At 44.8% G+C, this 27,854-nt stretch overlaps 1 protein-coding gene across 1 annotated transcript in view; it reads left to right on the plus strand.

The window, feature by feature from the left end:
• Positions 1–4,574: 4,574 nt before the first annotated feature.
• Positions 4,575–27,854, plus strand: part of LOC122157483 (mothers against decapentaplegic homolog 2-like) — a 27,994-nt gene continuing 4,714 nt past the window's right edge. Inside the window, exon 1 of the mRNA XM_042813150.1 lies at positions 4,575–4,860. Coding sequence (XP_042669084.1) covers positions 4,625–4,860 — 236 coding nt within the window. The 5' untranslated portion in view covers positions 4,575–4,624. The remainder of the gene's footprint in view (positions 4,861–27,854) is intronic.

The following is a 27,854-nucleotide window of genomic DNA, read 5'->3' on the forward strand; positions in this document are numbered from 1 at the left end:
TATCCTAACAGAACAACTCTACAATATGTTTTCTAATCCCTAACACTGTGCTCGTATTGTTTGGAACATTTAACAACTGTATGGGAACTGCTGAGTCACGGCCTGAACCTCTGATTGAGCACCTGAGGGGAGTCATGAGTCAGCCAGAGGAGCACAGCTGAAGGCAATTCGCCTGTGCTGCTGGAAGGGGTGGAGCCTGGCTCCACCTCTCCTAGACCTATTTAAGAGCTGGCTACCAGTAGGGAGGGGTCTCTTCTGGAGATCTGTTCTCTTTTTGTTATTTTAATCTGCTTTGCCTAGCTCTTGTTTATTTTGTAATTATAGCATCTTAATATTTGTTGATTATACAAGCTAATACTATAGTTTTGCAAGAAAGAATTAATCACATAATTTAGTGATGTTTTTAAAACATGCGGCTAACGTATGCAGTATTTTACTTTGTAGATCAACTATTTTTAAGGATAAGTTATAGAATATAAATGCATTATGTTCTACTTTTTCAAACCAATTGCTCTTTTTAATATCAAATGCAGAAACAACATTCCATTCCCACACTACATAAGCTATGCACTTCAAAGCTTTATCTCTCAGTGTTATTTGTTCTAGTGTAAGGTCTTGCTGCTGTCTTAAGTAGGCTGTGCTTCAATTAATGCCCTTATTGTGAAGGATTTATTATCCTAGGGAGGCATGTGTTGAGGAGTGGATATTCCCTTCTCTAACATATGTAAAACATTGTGTACTTAGTAAAGTTGGTATAGAATCTCATCCAAATTCTAGGATTAATAAAAAAGCCTTTTAAAACTATCACAAAATTGGACTGAAATTGAGAGGAAATACATTTTCTGACTCCCTCAAATGCCACAAAGGATTTTTCCTCAAGCTTCTTTTAGCTTCTGTCTTTTTTATTCCTGAAGAGGACTTAAAAATGAAATTATTCTAAGCCAGAAAACTTAGAGTAAAACCAGGACAGATCAGATTTCTTTATTTCAGGTTTGGGATGAAGAAGCAGACTCGTATGGAATATGTCTCATAAGGCTTTAGAATAAATTTGCCAGAAATCTCTTGATATTTTTTGTGGTGCCACTGTGTTTATAGTGTGTATCAGACGTTGCCATGGAGTTCTCTCTAGATCTGAGTCTGTGACAAGGGCGCAAAGCCCAGAGGGAGAGAAAAGAGAGGAAAAAAAACTACCCTACCTTTTAACAGCGCAGCGTGGCTGGCTCGGGCCGTGACTAATGAGGCATGGCATGGCACATTGTCGGCTGTGCACTCTGGGTGAGGGAGAAGGGTAGGGAGATAGCAGATGGGTCTAACAAAAAAACAACAGCAACGATCTGAGGAGGAACGGTAGTTTACTAAATTCAACAAAATCAAACAAAATGAGAGAGAAAAGAGTGTCCAAAATATGAGGTCTTACGCTAGTAGACTGTAGAGGAAGCACGTGCTTTTTTCCACAGCAAACCAAGAGTGAGAGTCACTTGGTAGCTATCACACTGTTAGACCAACTGTAGAAATATGTGTATGTGGAATATGCTGTGAGGGTAGAGATGAAACAGATTGCCAAACAGTGGTGTTAAGTTTTCCAGCTTTAATATGTTGCATGTAAAAAAACGTGTTCCCTGTTCCCTGTGTGCCAGCAGTCTGAAACTGGTAGTTCCATTTTTAACCCTTGAGTACTCAGAACTGCAGTTTTAAGGCACAATCTAGCAAATAATACTGCTGGCAAATCCCTGGCATGGCATAACTGTTGCTAAAAGAAGTCCAAGCCTCCCAGAATCTTAGTCTGCAGCTGTGGTATATGGTATCAAGCCCCCTGCGATGTGCAGGGTTGCCAACCACTAGACCAGGCTGCCCAGAGCCACATCCAGCCTGGCCTTGAATGCCTGCAGGTATGGGGTATCCACAACCTCCTTGGGCAACCTGTTCCAGTGCATCACCACCCTCTGGGTGAAAAACTTCCTTCTGATATCTAACCTAATCCTTCCCTGTCTCAGTTTAAAACCATTCTCCCTTGTCCTGTCACTATCCACCCTCGTAAACAGCCATTCTCCCTCCTGTTTATACGCTCCCTTCAAGTACTGCTCAGCTTGGTGTCATCTGCAAACTTCTGATGGTGCACTCGATTCTATTGTCTATGTCATTGATGAAGATGTTAAAGAGCACTGGTCCCAAGACCGACCTGAGGGAGACTGCTTGTGACCGGCCTCCACCCTGATGTAGAACCACTGATCACCACCCTTTGGCTGCGACCACCCAACCAGTTCTTAATCCACTGAACAGTCCATCCTTCAAATCTGTACCTCTCTAATTTAGAGAGAAGGATGTGGTGAGGGACCATGTCAAAGGCTTTGCAGAAGTCCAGGAAGATGAAATCCATCGCCCTTCTCCCAACCACCGATGCTGTCACTTCATCATAGAAGGCCACCAGATCTGTTAAGCAAGATCTGCCCTTGGTGGAGTCATGCTGGCTGTCTTAGATCACCTCTTTGTCAGCCGTCTCTCTCAGAACCCTAGGATGGATATCATCTGGCCCCATGGACTTATATACATTCAATTGTGCGAGGAGGTCTCGGACTTGTTTTACTGTTACAGTGGGACAGAATCTGCTTCCCACACTCTCACCTAGAGATTCAGGGTCCTGGCAGACATGGGAAGCCTGACCACCAGTGAAGACTGAGGCCAAGTACTCATTGAGTACCTCAGCTTTTTCTATGTCTGAGGAAGCTATCTCTCCATTGCGTTTTGTCAGAGGGGGAACTCTCCTTGGCCTGTCTTCTCCTGTCTAGGTACCTGTAGAATCCCTTCTTGTTATCTTTCACATCCCTCGCCAAGGTCAGCTCCATCTGTGCCTTGGCTTTCCTAATGCTATCTCTACACACATGGACAACAGCCCTGTATTCCTCCCAGGCTACACAACCCTGCTTCCGCTTCCTGTACATTTCCCTCTTTTTCCTCAGTTTAAGCTGCAGATCCTTGCTCAGCCACACTGGCTGCCTGCCTCCCCTGCTTGACTTCTGCTGGGTGGTGGAGAGCCATTGTGCTCTCAGAATGGTGTCAAAAAAAGGGTGCTCGAGCGCTGCACAGATGGAGACAAAAGCTCAGTGAACACTGAAAAGAGGCTTCAGCAAAGGTGGATCACAACTTTCTGACCTGTTTTTCTCTATTCCCTTGGGGATGAGGTGCGATGTAACCACTGGCCTGCCTGGGCACAACCCGCCTGCTCACTCAGGCAAGCATGTTATGGATGTCCTCCTATGTAAAAAGAAATTAAGTTGTTTTAATGCAAAAATAACCACAAGGGCAGTAGATAAGCCTATGCTTCTTGAAGGCATTTACAAGAACTAGTAAATGTACTTAAGGGGAACTGGTTAAAATTAAGTAAACAATAGTGGGAAATTCTGATTAGTTAGGGCTGAACTGTTAGTCTTTTGGAAAGGAAGATTTTTTTTTGCCTCAGGCTGTCTGAAAAATGTGAGTTCAAATGCAAAGCAAATCTGAGATGTGTGGCCTTTCTACATTTTAGTCTATTGCAAGACTTAAATCTGATTTGCTGTAGTTAAGGCTCCAGTGTAATGCTTATGCAGTCTGTAAAATTTGACCTGCAGCTTGATGTATTGGCCACAATTGTGTAATAATTTCACACCATTGAAAGAACAGAAAGTTCTTCTCATGTTACACCCTTATATGAATTGTGAAGGTATGACAAAGCAGAAATCAGCATGGAATGCTGTAACCTGAAGTGTCCCAAATAAACCATTGCTGTTTTGCAGATGGGAAACCTTACTAGGTGAGGTATACTTTTGATAGAAATGAGGAGTGTCCCTCCCTGCACAGTGTGTGCGTGAGCTGCCTCGAAAGCTCTGATTGAATAGCATGAAGTTAGCATTTAGTACTAGTTTGGCACTAAGATAACTTTATGGAATTCAAATACCCAGTTACTGCCTGGATATAAGATTAGTTTTGACTTTAATGCAGTGATGCTGCAAGCTCCAACAGCTGTCTGCCCAAAATGATACAGCTCATTTGGGGCTTATATTTTAATACCTGAAAGTAGCCTAATACAAGCTGCAAAACTATAAGTATATATATACACACTATATATATATATATATATATATATATATATATTTTACTGGCTATCATTTATTTTAAATGGTTTAAAGTACAAATAGGAGTGAATGCCAGACACAGCTTAAGCTTCAGCATCCTTCCTGATCTTTAATTTTATATATTAATGTCCTGAGTGGGTAGTTGATACTGAGTGGAAGGGTATCAAAACAAATGCAACTGCACCACTTGGGTACCTGCAAAATGATATTTTAAATATCCTTAATTGAAGTCATCAAGTATTTTGAAAATCATTAAATGATGTATAGGAGGGTTGATTATCTGTAGGCTGTAGAGTTCATCACTAAACTTTGGAGTGAATTGCAGATCCATGTCCTGAACTCCTACCTTAATTGTTTGGAGATGGTATGTCCTACAGCATTTGTTAATAGAAGATTCTAAGCAAAGAACATTCTCAAGTGAAACCTCAGTGCTAATGTGTCTGTTTTGGTTTGCGTTTCTAGGGATTGGACAGGAATATCTAACTGTGTGCTGAGCGTTCTGTCTGGTGGAAGTCATGTCATCCATACTGCCATTCACTCCACCGGTTGTGAAGAGACTTCTTGGGTGGAAGAAGTCTGCTGGTGTCTCTGGAGGGGCTGGTGGTGGTGAGCAGAATGGACAGGAGGAGAAGTGGTGTGAAAAAGCAGTGAAAAGCTTGGTCAAGAAGCTAAAGAAAACAGGACAGCTGGATGAGCTTGAGAAGGCCATTACCACTCAGAACTGCAATACAAAGTGTGTGACAATACCAAGGTAAGTCCTGTTGTGTTTGACATTTCTTACAGCCACTTAAGAAGTGACTAAATGGAGATATAAGCTGTCATGAATAAGCTAATTTAAAAAATTAGTTGCATGCTTCTGATTCTTGAAAAATTCTTTGAAACCTGTCTTGTATTTATGTACAGCTTTCTTTGGTTCTTTGAACTGAATCACATGCTTTGTACGTTCACAATTTCTAATCAATTTATTTTGATTTTTATTACTATGTGGATTCTAATTTGTGTATTCTGGTAGTGCCTAACACAGCTCTTTGCTCATAACACTGCCATAGGCTTTATATTTGATAATCTTGTTTGTAATTGGAGGGACTTACTTGAACCTACACTTCCACTTTAAAACAAACAAAAACCTAGTTTTTCCTTGGTCAACACTTCAGTCCTCTAATTACTATTTTCAGCTGTATACAGAAGTTTTGTTGAAGTTGCACAAACCGCATCCATTTTCTCACTTGAAGGGAAACAGCAGTGGAAGCAGGCTGGCTAAAGACTGCAGCTATTAATTCTTGTAGGTTATAATGAAAGTGCTTTTCATTTAATGAAATGAGTATTTCTAGAACTTCTCTTCTGCTCCTTACATGTATATATATATATATAAGTGAACAGCTTGCATTCTACCTCTTTGACTTTCTCAACTTAATTCATAGCAACTGCTGTGTGAGAAGCAAATGCTGTGTTAAGTATAATACAACGTGCTCTAGATTCATAATATGCAAGAATCCCACTGAAGGTGCATGTGTGTGCAGTGTCTGATGCACAGACTCAGATGTGAACAATCCAAATCATTTATTACAGTTTCTCACATCACTTATACATTCACAAGTTTCCTTTTTTAGCTTTCCCATCTGTCCTTACAACTTTCCCATCCAACTTTACATGTCAACAGAGTATTCCACAAACACTCTATAACTGTGCATGCGGGCACTTATCCAATCAGAGCCATGAACCATTCCTTTTGCTTTTTCTCTTCTAGAGGTGTCCTTGGTTCTCATGCTGTTTATCTTGCTCCACAGCTGCTGCTCTGAATAGTTTTTCTTGTATTCCCACAATTCCCCCTTTATCTGTTTATTAGCAAACTATTTCCATACTATAAAATAATAACACTAATCATATTAATAACATAATCATTATAACTCAGTCAAGGCCTTGATTGACAACACACTAAATGTAAGAATAGAGACAAGGCAAACATAGCATAATGACAAGAAATACTGTTAAATCCATTAAAAAGAACATACACGTTTGGCCCATGGCCCAAGTTTCTGCAACCTGAAAAAGAATCCCTGAGGATCCAATTCTGTGTTTACCTGCAACTGGTTAGAAAAAATCTTCAGCTTTTGTATATTCTGATATATTGATTTTGAATGATCACTAAAATTTGCACAATAAATGCTTTTGGAGTGCTCACAGCCATGTCTTTGGGCTGATAGAAACAACTTCATGAAGTTGCATGTCAGATAGAATCAGTATTAGTGGTCAAGCCTACTGGAGCATCACTAAGGGCATTACTTTCCTTTTCTGGCTAACATCCTAACTTGGTGAGTGTGTGTAGAGCAAACGAAGGCAATGACAGAGCTTTTATTTGAGAAATAGGTACTATAGGAAAAGATATCCAAGAGGAATTAACTCACCCCTCCCAGTAACAGTTTGGAGAAAAGGATGAGCTGAGGAATGTGACCCTCCCCAATTCGTACCATCGTGCTGCAGCAGAGAAAGGCAGGGACAAAAGGGGGACCAGTGCAGACTCAGATGGCATGGGAAATATCACGGAGACAAAAGGGGTGGCTCTAAACCCCACCCCGCTTGCTCCAGGCACTCACGTAGCTCACCTATTGGTTCAGGCTGTGACCTTGGAATTCCACTACACTCCACCCCTTCACAGCATGAACCAATGACTGAGCAAATGTACATCGCGACACATGTACAATACCCGCTGCAATGTAGAATGCTAAGACAAAAAAGGCAATTATTGGCAGTTCTGTTGGGCCAGTACTTTATGTTCTTTCTCAAGGCATATTTTCTTCAAGGGCCATTAGCAGTTCTGATTCATGCTCACTGGTTCCCAAAAGTTCAGCAGTTCACCACAGGGTGTCACGATGTTTCCTCATAGACACTGGAGCATGCTGGAGTGATGTTGCTCCTGCTGGCTATCCTGTGAACTTATAACCTCAAGGGGAGTAAAACAAATGTTTAATAGGTACAAGAAGGGGTAGGTCTGCTCTCCATGGTAAGATACAGGCCGTATTTCGGTCTTGAGTCAACACCTCTGCCTGTATTGGGGCACGTCCTGGTCTTTGATACCACACCCTTTGGCCTGATATCTGTGGCTGAATCACTATATCAGGTACCAAAGGCGAGGTTCTAATTTGCTACATGAACATAATTAATGTCCCCTTTGCATTGAAAACAGGGGTGTCAACTACTACCTCTGCTGGCCATGCACCGATTACTGGAGGGTTTACTGATCCCCCCCAACCTCTAACAATCTCCCCCAAGGTGCAAGGAGACCACACCATTTTGGTCCTGCTTGTACCTTCCAAGGCTATTTTACCTTGTGTCTCCCAGGCTCTAGGTCCTCAGGGGCAGGGAGCAGAAGATTATTCATGGTGCCAACTTGTGGCTTGAGTGAGGTGTCCTTGACTGTAATTTGGATCCTAAGCAGAGAGGCCCAAGTTGTTTGCAACACTCTTAAAGCACTGGGTCTGCCATCTCTTGGTCTCTCATTCAAGTCTCGCAGGGTTTCATAAAGCCTCTCGGTCCACCCCTGCAAGGACTGTGAATCTGCCTTCAGAGCAGCCTTCAGGATCCTGTTATATCTTTCCATTAGGCCTGCTCCGATTGCATTATAGGGCAGGTGAAACCGCCATTCAATGTTGTTGTCTTCAGCCCACTTCTGCACAGTTGCACCTATGAAATGTGTACCTTGGTCACTCTCAATGACCTCAGGAGTCCCATATGACTCCATTAACCTAGTTAGAGCTTTGATGGTATAGGCTTGGTTTGACCTTTGCTACAGGATAGGCTTGCATCAATCTACTCGCTGTATCAACACAGGTTAGGGCATATCTGGCCCCCTCAGATCAAGGAAGGGGACCTATATCTGCGATCAGTGATCTGCCATCACTGTAATGGTTTGTGTCCTCTAGCGAGGTGGGCCATAGTCTCATTGGTCTCATTTGTGAGCAAGCACCACAGTCTTGACATACCTGGACATATCTGGTAACTGTATGGGTAGCCCCTATGCTTTAGCCGCTGCCCACATGGTTTTCTGTCCTGCGTGTCGTAATTTGCGATGCAGCCAGTGGGCTGTGTCTTCTGCTGATGTACTTCCTAACCATCGGACTCGAGCCAGTGTGTCAGCTTCATCATTGCCTGGTGACTGCAAGGGTGACTCCAGAGACGTGGTATGCTCATACAGTTCTGTGCCTAACCACATTCCATATATCAACCCACATATCTTTGCCCCAGATTGATCGGGCATGGATCGTCCAATCCTGAGTGGCCCACTGTGCTATCCAGAGCATGAGCCCTTAGTAGACTGCCCAACTATCCGTGCAGATGTTCAGTGTCCTGTTGCCAGGCTCTTGAGTTATCACCATCCACGCATCTCGTAGCTCAGCCCACTGGCTACTTTGTCCATCCCCTTCTTCAAACCATATCATTTCAGCTGAGCGATGGTATGCGACAGCTCGCCACCTACTTGGGTTCCCTGTTGGATCCATGTGTGTACCAGGCATCTTCTGGAACAGGGTATTTCCCCTCCTGCACAGGACTCTTTGGAGAAGTAACCACTATTTCCTCAGGTGTCTCACTGTGATATGTTACTGGCCTAAGTATCTTTTGCAGTTCTTCCTTTAGTGGAGAAGATGAGAGGTGGCTTCTCTGACTAAGACAGGCGACCCAGCGTGCTACTGTTTGTGATTGGGCCACCGTGGTCTTAGGAATGTGGGTTAGGTCTTTTACCCATCCCTGAATCAGTAAAGTTGTTTAAACAATAACCTCTGCAGTCTGAGTTATTGGTTCTACCACCTGCAATGCAGAATAGGTAGCCAATAACTGCTTTTCAGCAATGCTGTATCTCTCTTCTGCTCCATGCCAGATCTGTGACCAGAACCCAATGGGGATTCAAACAAAACTCTGGCACTGCTGCAGCCTCCAGCCAAACCCTTCTTGGATTACATGCACATCTAGTTTGGCTGGAAGGGTTGGATCAAATATACCCAGTGCCTGGGCCTGCTTAACAGCTATTTTTGCTTGCTGGAAGGCTTCTTGTTCCATTCTACCCCAATCCCATACTTGGCCTTTTTTTGTTAATCAATATAAAGGTTTTTGCAGTTGTGCTAATGGGGTATAAAGGATTGCCAGTATCCTAATAGACCCAAAAATTCCTGCAACTGCTTTGGTTTCGTGGGAAACGGGAACACTTGGATCTTCTCTATGATTGCACTGTGTAACACCTTAGTCTTACCTGACCAGACAACACCCAGGAATTTAACTGATAGCCCTGGTCCTTGTATTTTTTGTGGATTTACAGCCCATCCTTTTTCCTCTAAATAAGAAATTAATGATGGTACTGTCTTCTCTAATGCCTCGATCAAGTTGGACGTTAGCATCAAATCATCGATGTAGTGGTACATTTTGACAGTAGATGGTTTATTCCAATTTGTCAAGTCACGTGCTACCAAGTTATGACAAAAAGTAGGTGAATGCATGTATCCCTGAGGTAGGACTTGAAAAGTCCACTGCCTGCCCTCCCATGTGAACGTGAACCGGTCTTGAGATTCCTTAGCAATTGGAATGCTGAAAAATGCATTTGCTAGATCCAGAACGCAGTGATATGTTTCTATTTCTCTACTTAATGTATCCATGAGGGAGGCAATGTTGGGTACGGCAGCATGGATCAGCGGCGTGACTTTAGTTCTCTGTAGTCTACTGTTATTCTCCAAGTACCATCTGACTTCCTGACTGGCCATATGGAGGAGTTGTATGGGCTATGCGTAGGTCTAATGATCCCTACTCTCTCCAGCTCCTGCACAGTCTTGGTAATTTCTTCTTGCCCACCCGGGAGTCTGTACTGCTTTGTATTTGTGATCTGGCGTGGTTGTGGCAAACAAACAGGTTCAAATTTTTGCATGACCCCTTATAATTGCCTGCACCGCCCGGATTCTAATACATCTTTCCCTTAATCTGAACCCTCCCACAGTGGTTTGGAGAGTCAGACCTGAAAGGATGTCAATCCCCAATATGTACTCTGGAATTGGGGCGATAGACACCCTGTAGTCCCGGGGTGGTAGATGCCCAACCCCCAGTTTCAACCATGTTTGGGTTATGGGGATCATCTGCCCCTCGAATCCACCTATCATTGCCTTAGTGCCTGAAAATTGGTTTGGGTCACCACATATAATTGATGTTTCTGCCCCATTATCTACTAGTGCCATAACCCGCTGCACATTTTTTCAGGACCAATGAGTCGTTAGTTCGACATAGGGTTTCCGGTCCCCTCTAGAGACCCTAGTCTTGGGGAATTTTAGTTCCTCTGTTATGCCATCAGCTCTGCAATCCCTAAGTCTTTTTCCTCTGATGGCTTGACTGTGGCTGCCCAGGCCACCTGAAGAGGTTTATGTTTTTTTGATGGGATTATGAAGTCGTCTAGATTCCACATATTTTGTGGAATTTGTTCTATGAGTCTAACTCCTTCCCTTTTAGGGGAGCACTGGAATCTCTGACTGTTTGGTAACTGTTTCCATAGTTGTAATAATATCTGATTAGGCTGTCCATCAATTTTTTGAAATCGAATTCCCGCTTTAATCAGGTCATTGAACATTTGTTTTCTTGAGACCCTGATGGGTCCAGATTGAATTACCTTAGGGGCAGGTCTCCTAGGTTGTGGTGGTGGATGGATCTCTGACTTTTCCACCACCATTCAGACATTGAGCCTGTCCCGTAGGCGCTCTGTCTTCCCCAGATCTGCCACCAATTGGGTGGCCTGTTGTATTATGGCCTCTGAGGCCACTAGGGGATTCAGTATGGATACCAAATTACCATACTGATGTGGTGGAGCTTGCTGTAGGATGAGGTCCCTCATTCCTGCTGAAAATTTCATCATGTCGGGGCTCTCAAAATCTTCTTCATAGATTGCCTCCTTCATGCCTAATTCTCGAATGTAGTTTTGCAAGTCCTCCATAGAGGACCATAGGCTGGTATTTAATGGTATATCACTCTTATTTGTCCATGTTGCATGGCATGCAGCCATTAACCATGTAATCAATGAATGATTTTCTTCATTATGTTGGATGGCTGCATATAGTTGTTGCCTGAGGGCAGGGTGAGTGGTAATGGATGCCAGTTTTGAAATTTCTGGTCCATTCACCACAACACTTGCTGCCCCCATGTCATATAATTGGGGCAGCCATGCTGTCACGCTCTCTTAGTTTTTGTCTAAACCACTGAACTAGATCCATTAATACAGCTGCCATGTATGGGCAGACTGTTACATGTAGCGTGCTCTGGGCAGGGGGCCACTGGTCAGGGGGCACCCCCCCTGGCCTATCCAGCGTTTCATTTTGTTTTTTGAGTTACAACTGGTCGGATCTTAAAGGGATCTAGCTCTAATGGAGCCTCAAGATCCGACCTTTTAGTGCTTTCATTTACAGAGTCCAGTTTCTGTGGATTATCTTCTACAGGGTCACCTGATGTTCTCTTCTTCATCTGCTCTTCTTTGTCTGTGCTTCTCCATCTGTGCTTCTTCGTCTGTTTTTCTTCATCGGCTCTTGTTCTTCATTGGCTCTCCTCCTGTCTCCCTGCTGCTCAACTGGACTGCACATCTCACCTCAGCGTTGTGGTGAGGCCTATCCACCTTTCGGACATTCTCTCTCTCATTATATTTGATTTCTTAGCTTCAATTCTAATTATATTGTATTATGGTGTTTTATCTTGCATTCTGATACTATATTTAGTAAATTAGTTTGTTTCTCCTCAGATCGTTGCTGCTGTTTTTAATTATTTTGGGGTCCCCTGTTTTCCCTTTTCCAGAGGCGCGGATCCGTGTTTCCCTCCACCCCGCTAGTCACGGAACTGGGCCGAACCAGCCCGTAAACCGTTGACAAAGGTACATTTGTATCTGAGAGACAGGATGTCTCAGGAGCAGAGAATCAAGGAAACTATGCATTTAGAGTAGCACAGAGGGTTATGAGTTTCAGTCAGCATACACAGACACACACACAGGTATCCGTTTTAGACAGTCCTGTAAGCGGGAAGCAGAAACTCCCTAAGCTTGTGCATTATTACTTACTGACTCTTGAGAGATGGCAAACCACTGAAAGGAGAGAGAAGGAACATGGTGGCGGTGGATGCAATAGGCAGTGCCAGCAGGGCATCCTTTGCTTTGTAGAGCACTTTTCCTCTCTCACCCATCACAGATTCTCTCATGCTTTTATTCTTCTCAGGGTCTCCAGGGTTTTTTTCATTTGTACACCGCATCCACATGGCCATTGCGTGATACAGAGCCCAAGTGGAACATCTGCTTAGTTGTTACAACAAAATGAACTAGCAATATTAGCTCTTTCTACGGAACAAAATATTTGCAGCTACAGCCACAAATATCAGTTCCCTTAAAACTGTCAGAATACTTTGTTTCATCCCAAGATTATTCTTGAGTGAGGGGCCTTTATGTCCCTGACATAGGTGCCAATTAAAAGGATTAGCAAACTAAAAAATCTGTTGGGCAGTATTCTGGAATCCTATATCAGAATCATATGCTGAATCAAAGTAAGATAGTAAGTACTGTGTCCAGTTTTGGGCCCCTCACTGCAAGAAAGATATTGAGGCCCTGGAACGTGTTCAAAGGAGGGCAACAAAGCTGGTGAGGGGTCTGGAACACAGGCCATATGAGGAGAGGCTGAAGGAGCTGGGAATGTTCAGCCTGGAGAAGAGGAGGCTCAGGGGGGACCTCATTGCTCTCTGTAACTTCCTGAAGGGAGGTTGCAGTGAGCTGGGGGTCGGCCTCTTCTCTTGTGTCATTAGTGATAGGACCAAGGGGAATGGTTTCAAGCTACGGCAGGGGAGATTCAGGCTGGACGTTAGGAAGTATTACTTTTCAGAAAGGGTGGTCAGGCACTGGAATGAATGCCCAGGGAGGTGGTGGAATCACCGACCCTGGGGGTGTTCACGGAAAGGCTGGATGTTGTGTTGAGGGACATGGTTTAGTGGGAGCTATTGGGAATTAAGCAGTTCTTCTTCCAAGCTCAGGATCGGTGTGTCCCTGTGAGGAAGAAATCGGGAAAGGGTGGCAGAAGACCTGTGTGGATGAGCAAGGAGCTCGTGTGCAAACTCAAAGGAAAGAAGGCCCATGAAATGTGGAAAAAGGGTCTGACTACTTGGGAAGAATACAGGAATGTTGTCAGGGTCTGCAGGGATGCGACGAGGAAGGCTAAAGCCCGCCTGGAATTAAATCTGGCAAAGGGGATAAAGGATAATAAAAAAGGTTTTTTCAAGTACATTAACAGTAAAAGGAAGACTAGGGAGAATGTGGCTCCCCTGCTAAGTGACGGGGGTGTTCTGGTAACGGGGGATGCTGAGAAGGCGGAGATACTGAATGCCTTCTTTGCTTCTGTCTTCAGTCAAAAAGCTCACCCTCGGGAATCTGAGACCCTGGAGGTTAGTGAGATGATCTGGGGAATGGAAGACCTCCCTTCGGTCAGGGAAGAGGTGGTCCAGGAGCGCCTAGGCAACACCAATGTTCACAAATCCATGGGACCCGATGGGATTCATCCACGGGTGCTGAGGGAGCTGGCAGAGGTGATTGCTGAACCGCTTTCTGTCATCTTTGAGAGGTCTTGGAGGACGGGGGAGGTGCCTGAAGACTGGAAGATAGCCAACGTCACCCCGGTCTTCAAAAAAGGCAAGAAGGAAGACCCAGGCAATTATAGGCCAGTCAGCCTCACTTTTGTCCCTGGAAAGGTGATGAAACAGCTTATGCTGGATGTCATCTCCAGACAACTGGAAGAAGAGGAGGTTATCAGGAGTAGTCAGCACGGGTTCACAAGGGGGAGGTCGTGCTTGACCAACCTGGTAGCCTTCCATGATGTTGTCTCTGGCTGGGTGGATGGGGGGAGAGCAGTGGATGTAGTCTACCTTGATTTCAGCAAGGCATTTGATACTGTCCCCCACGACATCCTTATAACAAAGCTGAGGAAGTGTGGGATGGATGAGTGGACAGTGAGGTGGGTTGAGAACTGGCTGACTGGCAGAGCACAGAGGGTCGTTGTAGGTGGTGCAGAGTCCAGTTGGAGGCCTGTAACCAGCGGTGTTCCTCAGGGGTCTGTGCTGGGTCCGATCTTGTTCAACATCTTCATCAGTGACCTTGATGAGGGGATGGTGGCCACCCTCAGCAAGTTTGCTGATGATACGAAGTTGGGAGGATTGGCTGACACGCCTGAAGGCTGTGTTGCCATTCAGCAAGACCTGGATAGGCTGGAGAGCTGGGCAGAAAAAAAACAGACGAGGTTTAACAAAAGCAAGCGTAGAGTCTTACACCTAGGGAGGAATAATTCCATGCACCAGTACAGGTTGGGGGATGACCTGCTGGAGGGGAGCTCTGCGGAGAGGGACCTGGGTGTCCTGGTGGACGACAGGTTGGCCATGAGCCAGCAGTGTGCCCTTGTGGCCAAGAGGGCCAATGGCATACTGGGGTGCATTAAAAAGAGCGTGGCCAGCAGGTCGAGGGAGGTGATCCTCCCCCTCTACTCTGCCCTGGTAAGACCTCATCTGGAGTACTGCGTCCAGTTCTGGGCTCCCCAGTACAAAAAAGACAAGGATCTCTTGGAAAGAGTCCAGCGGAGGGCCACGAAGATGGTGAAGAGCCTGGAGCATCTCTGCTATGAGGAAAGGCTGAGTGAACTGGGTCTGTTCAGCCTTGAGAAAAGAAGACTGAGAGGGGACCTGATCCAGGTCTATAAATATCTAAGGTGTGGGGGGCAGAATGGCGAGGCCAGACTCTTTTCAGTGGTGAGTGGAGACAGGACAAGGGGAAACAGCTGGAAACTGCAGCATAGGAAGTTCCGCACAAATGTGCGCAAGAACTTCTTTACAGTGAGGGTGACGGAGCACTGGAACAGGCTGCCCAGGGAGGTCGTGGAGTCTCCTTCTCTGGAGATGTTCAAGACCTGCCTAGATGCCTACCTGTGCAACCTGCTGTAGGGAACCTGCTTTGGCAGGGGGGTTGGACTCGATGATCTCTGGAGGTCCCTTCCAACCCCTATAATTCTGTGATTCTGTGATTCTGTGAATAGGCGAACGGTTGGACTGGATGATCTTTTAGTTCTTTTCCAACCTTGGTGATTCTTTGATTCTATGATAGTGTGCACCTTTGTTTCAAGTGCTGCATGATCATGTTTTTAAAATCCTGATTAGTGGAATGAAATAAAGTTAATCATTCCATAATACAGGGTCATCCCTCTGCCTGTGATTCCTTTCCAGGTTTTGTCTTTGCAAATTAAGAAAAGGCTAAATGATAGGCTAATAGCATCATAACCAAGCATTACTAACCCACTAAAAGAGCTATTCCTATAGATTCCAGCATTAGTAACATGAAATCCTGTTCAATTCTGTTGCATTGCCTCCAACAAATTCACATTTGATCTATTACTAAAATAGAAGAAGCACACAACAACCTAGATAATGCCTAATAATTCTAATTCTCGAGACTGCATTGGTAACACAGGAAAATCACCCATTTTGTTATACCATTACTAGTGTTGTTATTTAAATACAACAAATTACAAAACAATACCAATCAGTAAGGAACACACAATCCCAGTCATTATAAGGGCTGGATGCTATTTTCTGCCTTGAGATGAGGCTGAACATATTGTGCTGGAACCCACATAGGGCCAGTCCCTGTGGAAACACAAGCATATCCACGATTCCAAGTTATCAGTGGTATGGGACCTTCCCAGTGCCCCATGGCCATTTCCGTACGTTAACCATTGGCCGTTCCTTGAGCATTGGGGAGGCCCCAAAATGACGATCTACACGAGTTGTATCTGTATGATCACGATTCAAAAAATTCAGCACGAGCAAAGCCTTGCATATTCTTTCTTGTGGTGTGTTTCCCATATTCCCCCTTTTTTGTTTATTAAGAAAAGATTTCAATGTTAGATGAGTACGCTCAATGATAGCCCGTCCAGCGGGAGAATGAGGAATGCTTGTAATACGTCTAACCCCCCATTCCTGGAGAAAGTTCAAGTGGCCTTAGAAGTATTCGCAGGTCCATTATCTGTTTTTATAGTATGTGGGATACCTATAGCAGCATAAGCAGATAACCAGTGTTTACAGGCGTCACAACTGCGTTCACCTGTATGTGCTGTAGCAAATATGTAGGAGGAATGAGTATCTATTGTTACATGTAGATATTTTAGACAGCCAAATTCTTGAACATGAGTGACATCTGTTTGCCACAGATGAAGAGGTGCTGTGCCACGGGGATTTGTCCCTATTTGAGGCAAAGGGGCAATTGCCTGGCAGTCTGCGCATGTTAGAATAATGTTACAGGCTTGATCCACTGTCAGTTGGAATTGTTTTTGTAAGACACTCCTATTCTGATGGAAAAATTGATGGGAGAGTTGAGCTTGCTGAAATAATTGAGGGGTAACGAAGGCGATTGTGGCTTGATCAGTCTTAAGGTTGCCCTCAGTTAAAGGACCAGGCAACGTAGTGTGTGATCGAGTATGCATAATAAAATAAGGAAGAGTATGGTAAAAGACATAACGCAAAACTCGCTTGAGCTGTGCAAACAAGGCAGGGTTGTTAACTTCCATAAGAAAAGATCCTTCAGTTTTCTGAATGATACCTGTAACATACATAGAGTCCATTACTATATTAAGCTTTTTTTCTGCAAAAATTTGAAAAACTCGAACTACCACTGCAAGTTCTACAATTTGAGGTGATCCATCGACAACATGCATGTACCGGAGATTTGTCTGGTATAGTCTGCCATAGCAGTTTGTAAACTGAGCAACAGTGCTAGCATCCAATCTAAATCTTTTTTAGTAGCAGGTATGTAGATACAATCAGGGTCAAGAGCTTGTAAAATTTGTAGGCGATGTCGACCTTGCTGTATTAGCATTGCAAACATCTCCACTCTTGATGTAATGGTTTTTGAAAATGTATGCAGTAATAATGTCCATTCGAGGATAATGAGAGGATCTTTTCTTGAGGTATCCCATTGATATGATAAGCTATATAGCTGATAGCAGTTTGATATTATTATAAGAGATACTTGAAGTTGTAAACAAACACGATGGCTGTATTGATGTTGCAATTATGTTATTACAGATTCTAAGCATTGTAGCGCTTTTGGTGTTAATTATCTTTTAGAGGTTAGATCTGGGTCCCTTTTGAGTAGCTGGAATAGATGGTGCAGCTCTTGAGTAGTAATACTCAAAAGCGGTCACAATCAGTTGATGGTTCCTAATGAGTTTTGCAGATCATTTAATGTCTGTACGTTAGATACTATTTTGAGGATTTGTGGCTGAATGGTGTGAGATGCTATTTTCCATCCTAAATATTTCCACGAAGAACTGAATTGCACCTTTTCTTCCGCTATTTGTAAACCTACAGATTGGACTGCCTGCCAGACGAACAGTAAAGTGTCCTTTAGACTCTCTTCTTGTTCTGCTGCTATTAATATATCGTCCATGTAATGATAAATAAGGACACGAGGCCTAGCTTTTCGTACTGGTTGTAATGCATTTGCTACAGTCAGTTGACATATTGTTGGACTATTAAGCATTCCTTGTGGTAGCACAGTCCCAAGATACTGTTGGGCAGGGCTTTGTTGCTTGATGGAGGGCACTGAGAAAACAAATCGTGGTGCATCTTTTGCATGAAGTTGAATGGTAAAAAACCAGTCTTTTAAATCAATAACTGCTATAGGCCAATTTGAAGGTAACTTTGAAAGTTAAGGAAGACCAGGCTGCAATGCCCTCATGGGCTCAGTTACTGTGTTGACAGCAAACGCGTCCTGTAAAAGCCTTCACTTTCCACTCTTCTTGAGAATAACAAAGACTGGAGCATTCCAAGTGTGGTAGTAGGCACTATGTGACTGGCAGCTACCTGTTCTTGAACTGGCTCATGTAAATGCAGCAACTTTTCCTTTGCTAAGTGACACTGATCTACCCGAATAGGTTGTTCTCTTTTCCAAGCTAGGGGTATAGGTTGCTGCCGATCAATGGCCCTTATTGAAAATTTGTCTGTAAAATCACGTCCCATTAACTTAAAAGATCATGACCCCTCAAAGTACAGGGAACTGGCAAGAATGTAAGGAGCAGTGTGAGCAGCACGACCATCGGGCCCTTCAAAAGATAAATTTCAGGCACTTTGTTTGGGTTGCTGCAAGCCCCAAACTCCTACAGTAGCAGAATTAGGGTCTTTTAGTGGCCATTCACTTGACTTAATGATGGTAACATCTGCTCCAGTATGTACTAGGCCTAATAACTGTCAGCCGATTATTAAGCATGGTAATAATGGTTTGTCTTTTGACACTTGTGGAGTCCATAGCACGGCAGGTTTGTCCCTGCTCCCAAATCCACCAGTTTGGTTCAGCCATAGAATGAAAAGAGACTAATTGTGCTATTTTTTGGCCTTTGGGAATAAAGCAGGGGGGTGAGGGTGTCCATGCCATTATCTTAATCTCCCCAGTAGGGTCAGGATCTGTAACTCCTAGTAAAACAAAAAGTTCCATCAGTGTAACAGAAGAACGTCCTAACAAGAGGGCACTATGCCTGTCCCCAAGGGGGCCCGTTGCACCTGTTGGAATGAGGGTCACGGTGCTGTCAGTCAGCGTCACTGACTGGGTGGTGGTCAAATCCACTCCTGCGCTGCTGGCAGTGGCTGGTCTGAGTGAGCTGGCCAGGCAGTGGCCTGCCAATTAGGGACCATATTTGTTGTTACGGTGTGCGGTCTCACGCTCTGCTTCCTGTTTCTTGGCAGATCGAAGGACCATTCTGCTGCAAGGAGTTTAGATCAGCATTCTCTCACCCAGTGTAGCCCCCTCCATCACTGGGGACAGGGTTGAGCTGGAATAGACCTAGCATTTTTATTTGCTCGCTTAGGCTTTTTGCAGTCCCTTTGTACATACCAGGTTCCCCACAATTGTAACACTTCATTTTTTGAGCAGTCCCTGCATCAAGTCAGGCTGCCAATGTGTCTGCTAGCAAGACAAGTTTGTGACTTTCCATGCCTACGTCTTGACAGGATTTAATTATGTCATTAATGGATGGATCTGCATTCTTTAAGGATTGTAAAACCTTTCGACGGTCTGCATTGTATTTTCTACTGCTAATTGCTTAAGCAAAGCATCCTGGGCAGCTTAATTTTCCACTTGTCTCTCTAGCATATTTTGTAAACAGTCAAGAAATTCAATGCAGGGTGCAGCATTTTGTTACGATCATTTGTAACAAAATTTTCCAATTGTGAGGGGTCACGGATTGCAACCAAAAGACTATATGTAAAGGCAGACTGAATTCCATAATCTCTCACTGACTTTCTTAGCTCCTTCATCACCTCATAAGGCAGGGATTCCCACCGGGGGGGCGATTTGCATGATACAACATAGAAAGGGCTTGCAACATATCAGCATCATACTGTAATATTGCTTCTTTTCTGCACTGCTCTGAAGCACAGTAGTAGGCTGTAGGAAATTTTTTCCTTTCCGCTCCCTTCAAATTATCATCAGGATGGAAAAGGTTTGGTTTGTCCTCAGGATCTACTGGAATAGGACCAAAAAGATCCTCTGGTTCCAATCCATCCTTGTCTTTAACCAAGTTACATACGGGCGGCAGAAATGCAGCAGCAAGTGATGTGGGCAGGGTGGGGTGGAGGACATCAACGGCGCTGCAAGCATTGGGGGCAGAGCAGAGGGTGGGAGCACTGCAAGGGTCGTGATTTTTCTTCTCCCCAACTGGTGGTGGGGTCAGAGGGGGTTGAAGCCATGGATCGTGCCCACTCCATCTCCACAGGGGACAGTTTGGCACCATGCTTTTCTAAAAGGTTGAGTCCTTTTTTTTTTTTTTTTTTGGCTAACAATCATGCCTCAAAATGTGGAGCAATCTCCTTCGGGGGGAAAAACTCACATTATCAACAAGTCAACAACTTGTTCCTTACACCCCCGAAGGGTACACACGTACCTTGTACCTTTCTACCAATAAGGCAGTTGCTACTACCACCTGGACAAACTGGGGCTAAACTTGAGATACAGGATCTAATAGCTTAGGCAAGTATGCAATAAGTTTACTTTTGTCTCCTTATTCTTCTGTTAGAACTCCTAAAGCAGCTTCTTCACTAACAGTTGCAAAAAAGTGAAATGGCTCCTTTAAGGCAGGCAGCTCTAACACAGGTGTTATGATTAAGTCCCATTTCAATTCTTCTACAAATTCTTTTTCCTCTTTTGTCCATTTTAATATGTTGGGTTCTCCTCCTGATAGTTTGAGATACAATCTCTTAGTTTTTTCTATATATTCTTCTATTCATAATCTACAATATCCAATTAAACCTAGAAACTTCTGCAACTCCCTCTTTGCCCCGGGCAGAGGAAGCTGCACAATTCCCTGAATTCTTTCAGAATTTATTCTCCGTTTCCCTTCAGAAATCACATACCCAAGGTATGTGACTTCTTTTTTCACATACTGCAGTTTATTTTTCAACACCCTTAGCCCATGTTCCCCAAGAAATTCAGAAGTTTACTTGTAGTCTCTTCTACTTCAGACTCCTGTTCCACAAATCAACCTATTATACACATACTCTAACAGCTGGGCTCACCTACAAAACACCAGAACAGGCGATCTCCAGAAGAGATCCTTACCCACTGGTAGCCAGCTCTTAAATAGGTCTTAAATAGGTGAATTGCCTTCACCTGTGCTCCTCTGGCTGACTCATGGCTCACCTCAGGTGATCAATCAGAGGTTCAGGCCCTGACTCAGCAGTTCCCATACACTCCACCCCTTCACAGCATAAACCAATGATCAGGATAACTAAAGGGTAAGCTTTCCCTAATACAGAGATCCGGTATATCGCGACGCTTGTACAATTTTATCGCAACGTGTGTTGGTACAATTCAAGACGAGTGATGATCAGTGGATGCCGATACTCTTCTATGGGCCAGTGCTCGATGATGCGACTGGAGGCATGAGGTCCTGAGGTGCAGGTCCGTTCTATGTTCCATCAGTCCCATGCAGACCATCACCGGGTGTTACACGTGATCTGACAGCAACACTGGAACACTTGATGGCATTTTGTTCCTTCCGGTGGTCCTGAAGGCTCACAGACTCGTGGGGAGCAATACAGATGTTTCACAGGTACCAGGAGGGGAAGGTCTGCTCTCCAGGGCAAGATACAGGCCGTATTTCTGTCTTGGGTCAACACTTCCGCTTGTACTGGGGCACGTCCTGGCCGCCTGTACCACACCTTCTGGCCAGATGTCTGCGGCTGCATAATGATATCAGGCACCAAAGGAGGTGTCCTGATCTGCCACAGGGACATGATGGGGGTCCCTTTAGCAATGAAGACTGGAGTGTTGACCACAATATCAGTAGGCCATGGACCTATTACTGGAGGGACTACTGAGCCTCCCACCTCCAATAGTCTCCCCCAAGGTGCAAGTAGGCCACACCACTTGGGTCCTACCTGCACCTTCCAGGGCCATTTTATTTTATGGGTACCCGGCTCTAAATTCTCAGGGGCAGGGAGCAGAAGATTATTTTCATTACCAACCTGGTGTCTTACCTGATGACCAGTGCCCGTAATTTGGATCCTAAGCGGGGTGGCCCATGTCATCTGCAGCATTCTCTGGGCACTGGGTCTGCCGTCTCGAGGTCTTACATTCAGGTCCCGCAGGGTTTCATACAGTCTTTTCGTCCACCACTGCAGGGACTGGGAGTCTGTCTTCAGGGCAGCCTTAAGAATACCGTTATAACGTTTGATGAGGCCTGCCTCCGTTGGATTATATGGCAGGTGGAATCGCCATTCAATGTTATTTTCTTCTGCCCAGCGCTGTATCGTTGCACCAGTAAAATGAGTCCCTTGGTCGCTCTCGATGACTTGAGGTGTCCCATAGGCAGACATCAGTTTAGTGAGTGCCTTGATGGTATATGCCTGGTTTGCTCTTGGTACTGGATAGGCCTGCAGTAGCCCAGTTGCAGTGTCGACACAGGTCAGGGCGTATCTTGCCCCTCCGGAACGAGCCCGATGTAATCAACCTGCTATCGCTGGAGAGGACTGTGTCCCCTAGCAAGATGGGCTGTTGTTTCGGGCAACGATCTCAGTCTCATCTTGGAGCAAGGGTCGCAATCCTGGCATGCCTGGACAATATCAGATAGTTGTATGGGCAGTCCCCATACTTTAGCAGCTGCCCACATTGTCTTTTGTCCAGCATGCCGTAGCTTCCGATGTAACCAGCAGGCCATGGTCTCAGATGGTGAATTCTCAATCCATCGAACTCGGGCCAGTGTGTCGGCTTCATCGTTTCCCGGTGACTGTAGGGGCTGATGACCAGAAACATGGTAGACACGTACAGTCCTGTGTTTAACCGTATTCCACATATCTAACCACATGTCTTCGTCGCAGATCGGTTAAGCGTGGATAGTCCATTCCTGGGTGGCTCACTGTGCAATCCAAAGAGTGAGCCCCCGGTACACAGCCCAACCATCTGTACAGATGTTCAGGATACCATCACCGGGTTCCTTGGTTATAACCATCCACACAGCCCGCAGTTCTGCCCATTGGCTGCTCTGACCATCCCCCTCATCGAACCAGATTGTCTCGGTGGAAGGATGATATGCTATTGCTCTCCACTTGCTCGGGTTGCCCTTGTGGGACCCATCTGTGTACCAGGCATATTCAGGGATAGGATACTTCCCCTCCTGAATGGGACTCTTCTCTGGTGGAGTGACCAGTATTTCTTTTGGTGCATCACTGGGCCTAGGATCTTCTGGAGTTCTTTCAAGGGTAATGACTGCTCCTTTGGCTGAGATAGGCGACCCATCGTGCCACTCTCTGTGTTTAGGCCACCCCTGTCTTAGGAAGGTGGGTCAGATCTTTCACCCACCCCTGCATTGGCAAAGTGGTCTTGATTATAACTGCAGCTGTTTGAGTTATTGGCTCTACTGCCTGTAATGCCAAATAGGCAGCCAATAACTGTTTGTCAATCATATTGTATCTTTCTTCCGCTCTGTGCCAAACCTGAGACCAGAAACCAATGGGGGTCCGAACAGAGCTCTGGCATTGCCACAGGCCCCAACCGAAGCCGTCTTGAGTAACATAAACATCCAACTCGGCTGGGAGGGTAGGATCGAATATCTATTTTTTTGAGTCTGTATAGTGGCCTTAGCAGCTGCGCTAGGTGAGGTATAAAGGAACACCAGTAGCCCAATATACCTAGAAACTCACGCAGCTGCTTTGATGTTGTAGGGACTGGGAACACCTGAACCTTATCTGTGACAGCACTGGGTAGCACTTTGGTCTTTCCTGACCAAACCACCCCCAGGAATTTTACAGACAGGCCTGGACCTTGCACCTTCTGGGGATTTATAGCCCATCCCCTCTGTTGTAAATAGGCGGTTAATGAATCTGCTGCCTGCCCTACTGCCTCCAGTGAGTCGGATGTCAGCAGGAGATCATCAATATCATGATATAGGTTAACATCATCAGGTTTTGTCCAGTCAGCCAGGTCACGCGCCACTAGATTATGACAATATGTTTGTGAATGCACGTACCCCTGTGGCAGGACCTGAAAGGTCCACTGCCTGCCTCCCCATGTAAACGCAAACTGATCTTGCGATTCCTCAGCAATTGGGATACTGAAGAACGCATTTGCTAGATCGAGGACACAATGATAGGTTTTTAACTCCCTACTCAACGCGTCTATTAGGGAGGCAATACTGGGTACGGCCGCATGAATAGGCGGCGTGACCTTATTTAATTCTCTGTAATCCTCCATGTGCCATCCGACTTTCGCACTGGCCATATGGGGGAGTTATACGGGCTGTGTGCAGGTCTTATAATACCCACTTTTTCTAATTCCTGCACCGTTCTCGATATTTCATCTCGCCCACCCGGGAGTCTATACTGTCTAACGTTAGTAATCCAGCTCAGTTTCGGCAGGCAAACAGGCCCATGTTTCGCATGGCCTCTTAATATTGCCTGCACCGCCCAGATACTGATACATCCTTCTGTAAGTCTGAACTCTCCCACAGTTGTTTGGAGAGCCAGAACCCAAAGAATGTCTATGCCCAGGATGTATTCTTGGACTGGGGCAATAGACACCTTGTACTCCCGGGGCGGGAGACGCCCAACCCCCAATTTTAACCATGTTTGGGTGACAGGAATAGTCTGTCCCCCAAAACCACCAATCATCACCGTGTCGCCATCAAATTCTCCCGGATCTCCTTAAATAACTGATGTTTCTGCTCCCGTGTCTACCAATGCCATAACTCTCTGAATATTTTTTCGGGACCAATAAATCGTTAATTCTACATAGGGCCTCCGGTCCCGTCTGGAGGCCCTACAGGGACTAACATCCCTTGTCACTCCATGAATTGTGCTAGGGCCAAATCTTTTGCTTCCAATGGCTCAGGCATTGTGGCCCGAGACACCTGAGGTGGCTTTTTTCTCCTATTTGGAACAATAAAAATCTTCTAGGTTCCATGTCGTTGTTGGAACTTTCTCTATAACCCTCACCCTTGATTTCTTAGGGTTGTTCTGGAATTTTTGATTGTCCTTTAGTTGTCTCCAGTGCTGGAGAAAGACATAGTTGGGCTGGCGGTCAATCTTAGCAAATTGGACACCAGCCCAAATTCAATCATTAAACATTTCTTTTTGGGATACCCTGATGGGTCCCGATGGAGGAGCTCGAGTAGCCAGCACTCTGGTTTTACTTACCAGCAGGACCTCTGCTTCTTCCAATAGCCAAATATTGCGCCTAGTCCGCAGGCGTTCTGTTTCTCCCAAGTCGGCAACTAACTGGGCAGCCTGCTGGACTACGGCTTCTGACTCTACAAGGGGATTTCATATGGAAACTAGGGTGCCATACAGATGGGAGGAAGCTTGCTGTAAAATTAAATCTCTCATCCCTGCTGAAAATTTAACCATATCAGGGCCATCAAATGTATCTTCATAGATAGCCTCTCTTACACCCAGTTCACGGATATAATTTTGAAGGTCCTCCATGGAGGACCACATGCCTCTATGTAAAGATATGTCCGATTTATTCGGCCATACCATACTGCAGGCCACCATTAACCATTCTATTATGGAATGGTTTTCATCATGATATTGATTACCCACATATAGCCTCTGTCTGAGAGCAGGATGGACGGTCATGGTGGCCAACTTGGCTATTTCTGGGCCATTCACCAAGACACTTTCTGCTCCAGAATCCCACAGTCTTAACAACCACGGCGGAACACTTTCTCTAGGCTTCTGACAAAATTGTTGTACTAAGTCCATCAATTCTGTTGCCATGTATGGCCGAGCCATTATGTGTAAATGAGTCTGGGCAGGGGGCCACTGATCAGGTGGCACCCCTGCCGGTCTGTCCTGTACTTTTTTTGTTTTCTGGGTTATGACAGGACGGACTTCCAGTGGATCAGTCAGAATTGGACATTCAAGGTCTGATTTGGATTTCTTGTTCTCCTGATCAATGTAGTCTGTTGATTCAGGAGTCTGGTCATCATTTATTGAAATGTTACGTACATCTTCCTGTAGGCAAAATTCAATTGGCTTCTTCCCCGTTGAAATGCCAAGTTCGTGCTCCAGCTTTTCAATGCCGTCTTTCAAAAGCTGATTTTCAGTTTCTAAAGTATTATTTCTTACATCCGCATGATTTAGGGCACTTAATAGTGGCGATGCCACCATGGAGGCAGCCAGTTGTCTTTCTTTAGTGATGAGGACATCCTTGCTAAGTCCTTGAAAATAGTCCGCCATGTGATATGGGGAGATATTGCCCATAACGCGTAAGGGACCCCATTTTTCAATGATAACGGCTAACTCATAATAGGGCGAACCCTCAAATCCTGGGATCCGCCCTGGAATCATTTTTTCTAGAAGAGTATTTTTCTCCCCCTTGACCCATTTATAGAAATTCCAAAGTAAAGACATGATGTTAGTTTTAGTATATTTGGCCTGCCTGGCTCGCCAAGTGTATAATCAGTGGATATCAAGATGTTATAATCACAATATAATCAAGAGAGTTAGGCAAAGTGGACAATGATAACAACAGAGAATAAATGAAAAGCTTACCCTTATGCTACGCTCACCTACAAAACACCAGAAGAAGCAATCTCCAGAAGAGATCCTTCCTCACTGGTAGCCAGCTCTTATATAGGTCTAGGAGGGGTGGAGCCAGGCTCCACCCCTTCCGGCAGCACAGGTGAATTGCCTTCACCTGTGCTCCTCTGGCTGACTCATGGCTCACCTCAGGTGATCAATCAGAGGTTCAGGCCCTGACTCAGCAGTTCCCATACATACTGGAACTTCTCTAAGAGGATACATGGAAGTGTTAGTGGGGTTAATGGTGTTAAATTTAGGAAAGGGAGAATTTATAATATCCCTTTTGCATTGTTCCAATTCTTTCTCAAGGTGTCAGAACTTTTTCTTTTCAGCACCAGCACTAATTGCAGAGCTCAGTTCAGGTGGGCTGTTTAAGGGGCTGATCCAAGCCAATACTCTTCACTCTGTCAGCTGTCTCCAGCCTCCCTCCTGCAGTTACAGGATTTGACTCGAGGCCAGGATGGTAAGGGGGGGTGGGGTACACCGTTCCATAGAGGAAAGCAAGTGAGTTTAATCCTAGGGAAAGGTACAGGGAGTAAACAGCTTAAAGGATCCCACCTGGGGTTCTTCTTTATCTACAGAATTTTGTCTAGCCATGATTAACTGCTGTACTCCCTGAATCCAACAAGCAACATATGCAGACTCCTCCTCCAAAACAAAACAATAAAATAAAATAAGGGAGTTTTACTGTTTGTGTGTACATTTGAAGCCTGACAAATGTGGTCTTCATCAGACGCGTATTTTGGCCAAAATACTGATTCCCCTACAATCGGCTCTTTAGGCCATAAAACAACGCAATACCTAATCATTTTCTGTTTATCCTTATCCCTGGTTCTCGAATTTATCTTCCAATTTTTCATCATACTTCCTAAAGGATTTATAGCAGGCACTGCTCCAGGGGCCCTCTCTCTGTCCCCCACCTTGGAACTCTTATTCCCCATTTCTCTCAGCAACCTCTGGTCGTGCTACTGGAGGAACTGCTCTTCTGCAGCATTGCGCACACCGATTCTCAGTTCTAGAAAATGAGGTGTACCGTCAAACAACCCTTTTGCAGTACGCTCGCATACAACTTAAGAGTCCCAGACCTTGACCTCCAAGGCAGTATTTAATCACACATGATTGTTCTTACCTTGTATACCTTTACTCTGTTGAGCAGCTTTCTTAGTGAAAGGCAACTTGTCCTATGCTACATAGAGAAATACTGGAAATTTCCACCGCAAAAACACAATCTACTTCTCACAGGTCTGGGCAGGGGCTACTTCCTGCACCAATGGGCAGTGACAGGGGTAGGGGGGAGGGTGATGGGGAACAGTTGGAAGAAATTCTTCTTTGTCAAATTTGTTCAAGTCCTTCCATTGTTTGTAGCCAAACAGATAAAAGTTTAGCAATCGTTCTGTCTTTAGAAATAGAAGCCTCCCAGTGTTTTGTGCCAATTTTGTCCCCAACCTCTCCATCAGGAAAAAAAAGTTTTTGGAAATTCAGGGACATTTTTGCTTATGCATTTAAGAAAAGTAGCTAATGCTGGGGGAGATAGAGGGTGATTCTGAAACTTCAAAACAGTTCAAAACAATACTTTCTCACTGAGTTATCTGAGTCCATGACAAGGGGCAAAAAAAAAAAAAGAAAAAAAAAAAAAAAAAAAAAAAAAAA

This window comes from Centrocercus urophasianus, unplaced genomic scaffold (genome assembly GCF_019232065.1).
Source record: "Centrocercus urophasianus isolate 14NV4802_14NV808 unplaced genomic scaffold, USGS_Curo_1.0 seq_1392, whole genome shotgun sequence".
Classification (NCBI taxonomy): domain Eukaryota; kingdom Metazoa; phylum Chordata; class Aves; order Galliformes; family Phasianidae; genus Centrocercus; species Centrocercus urophasianus.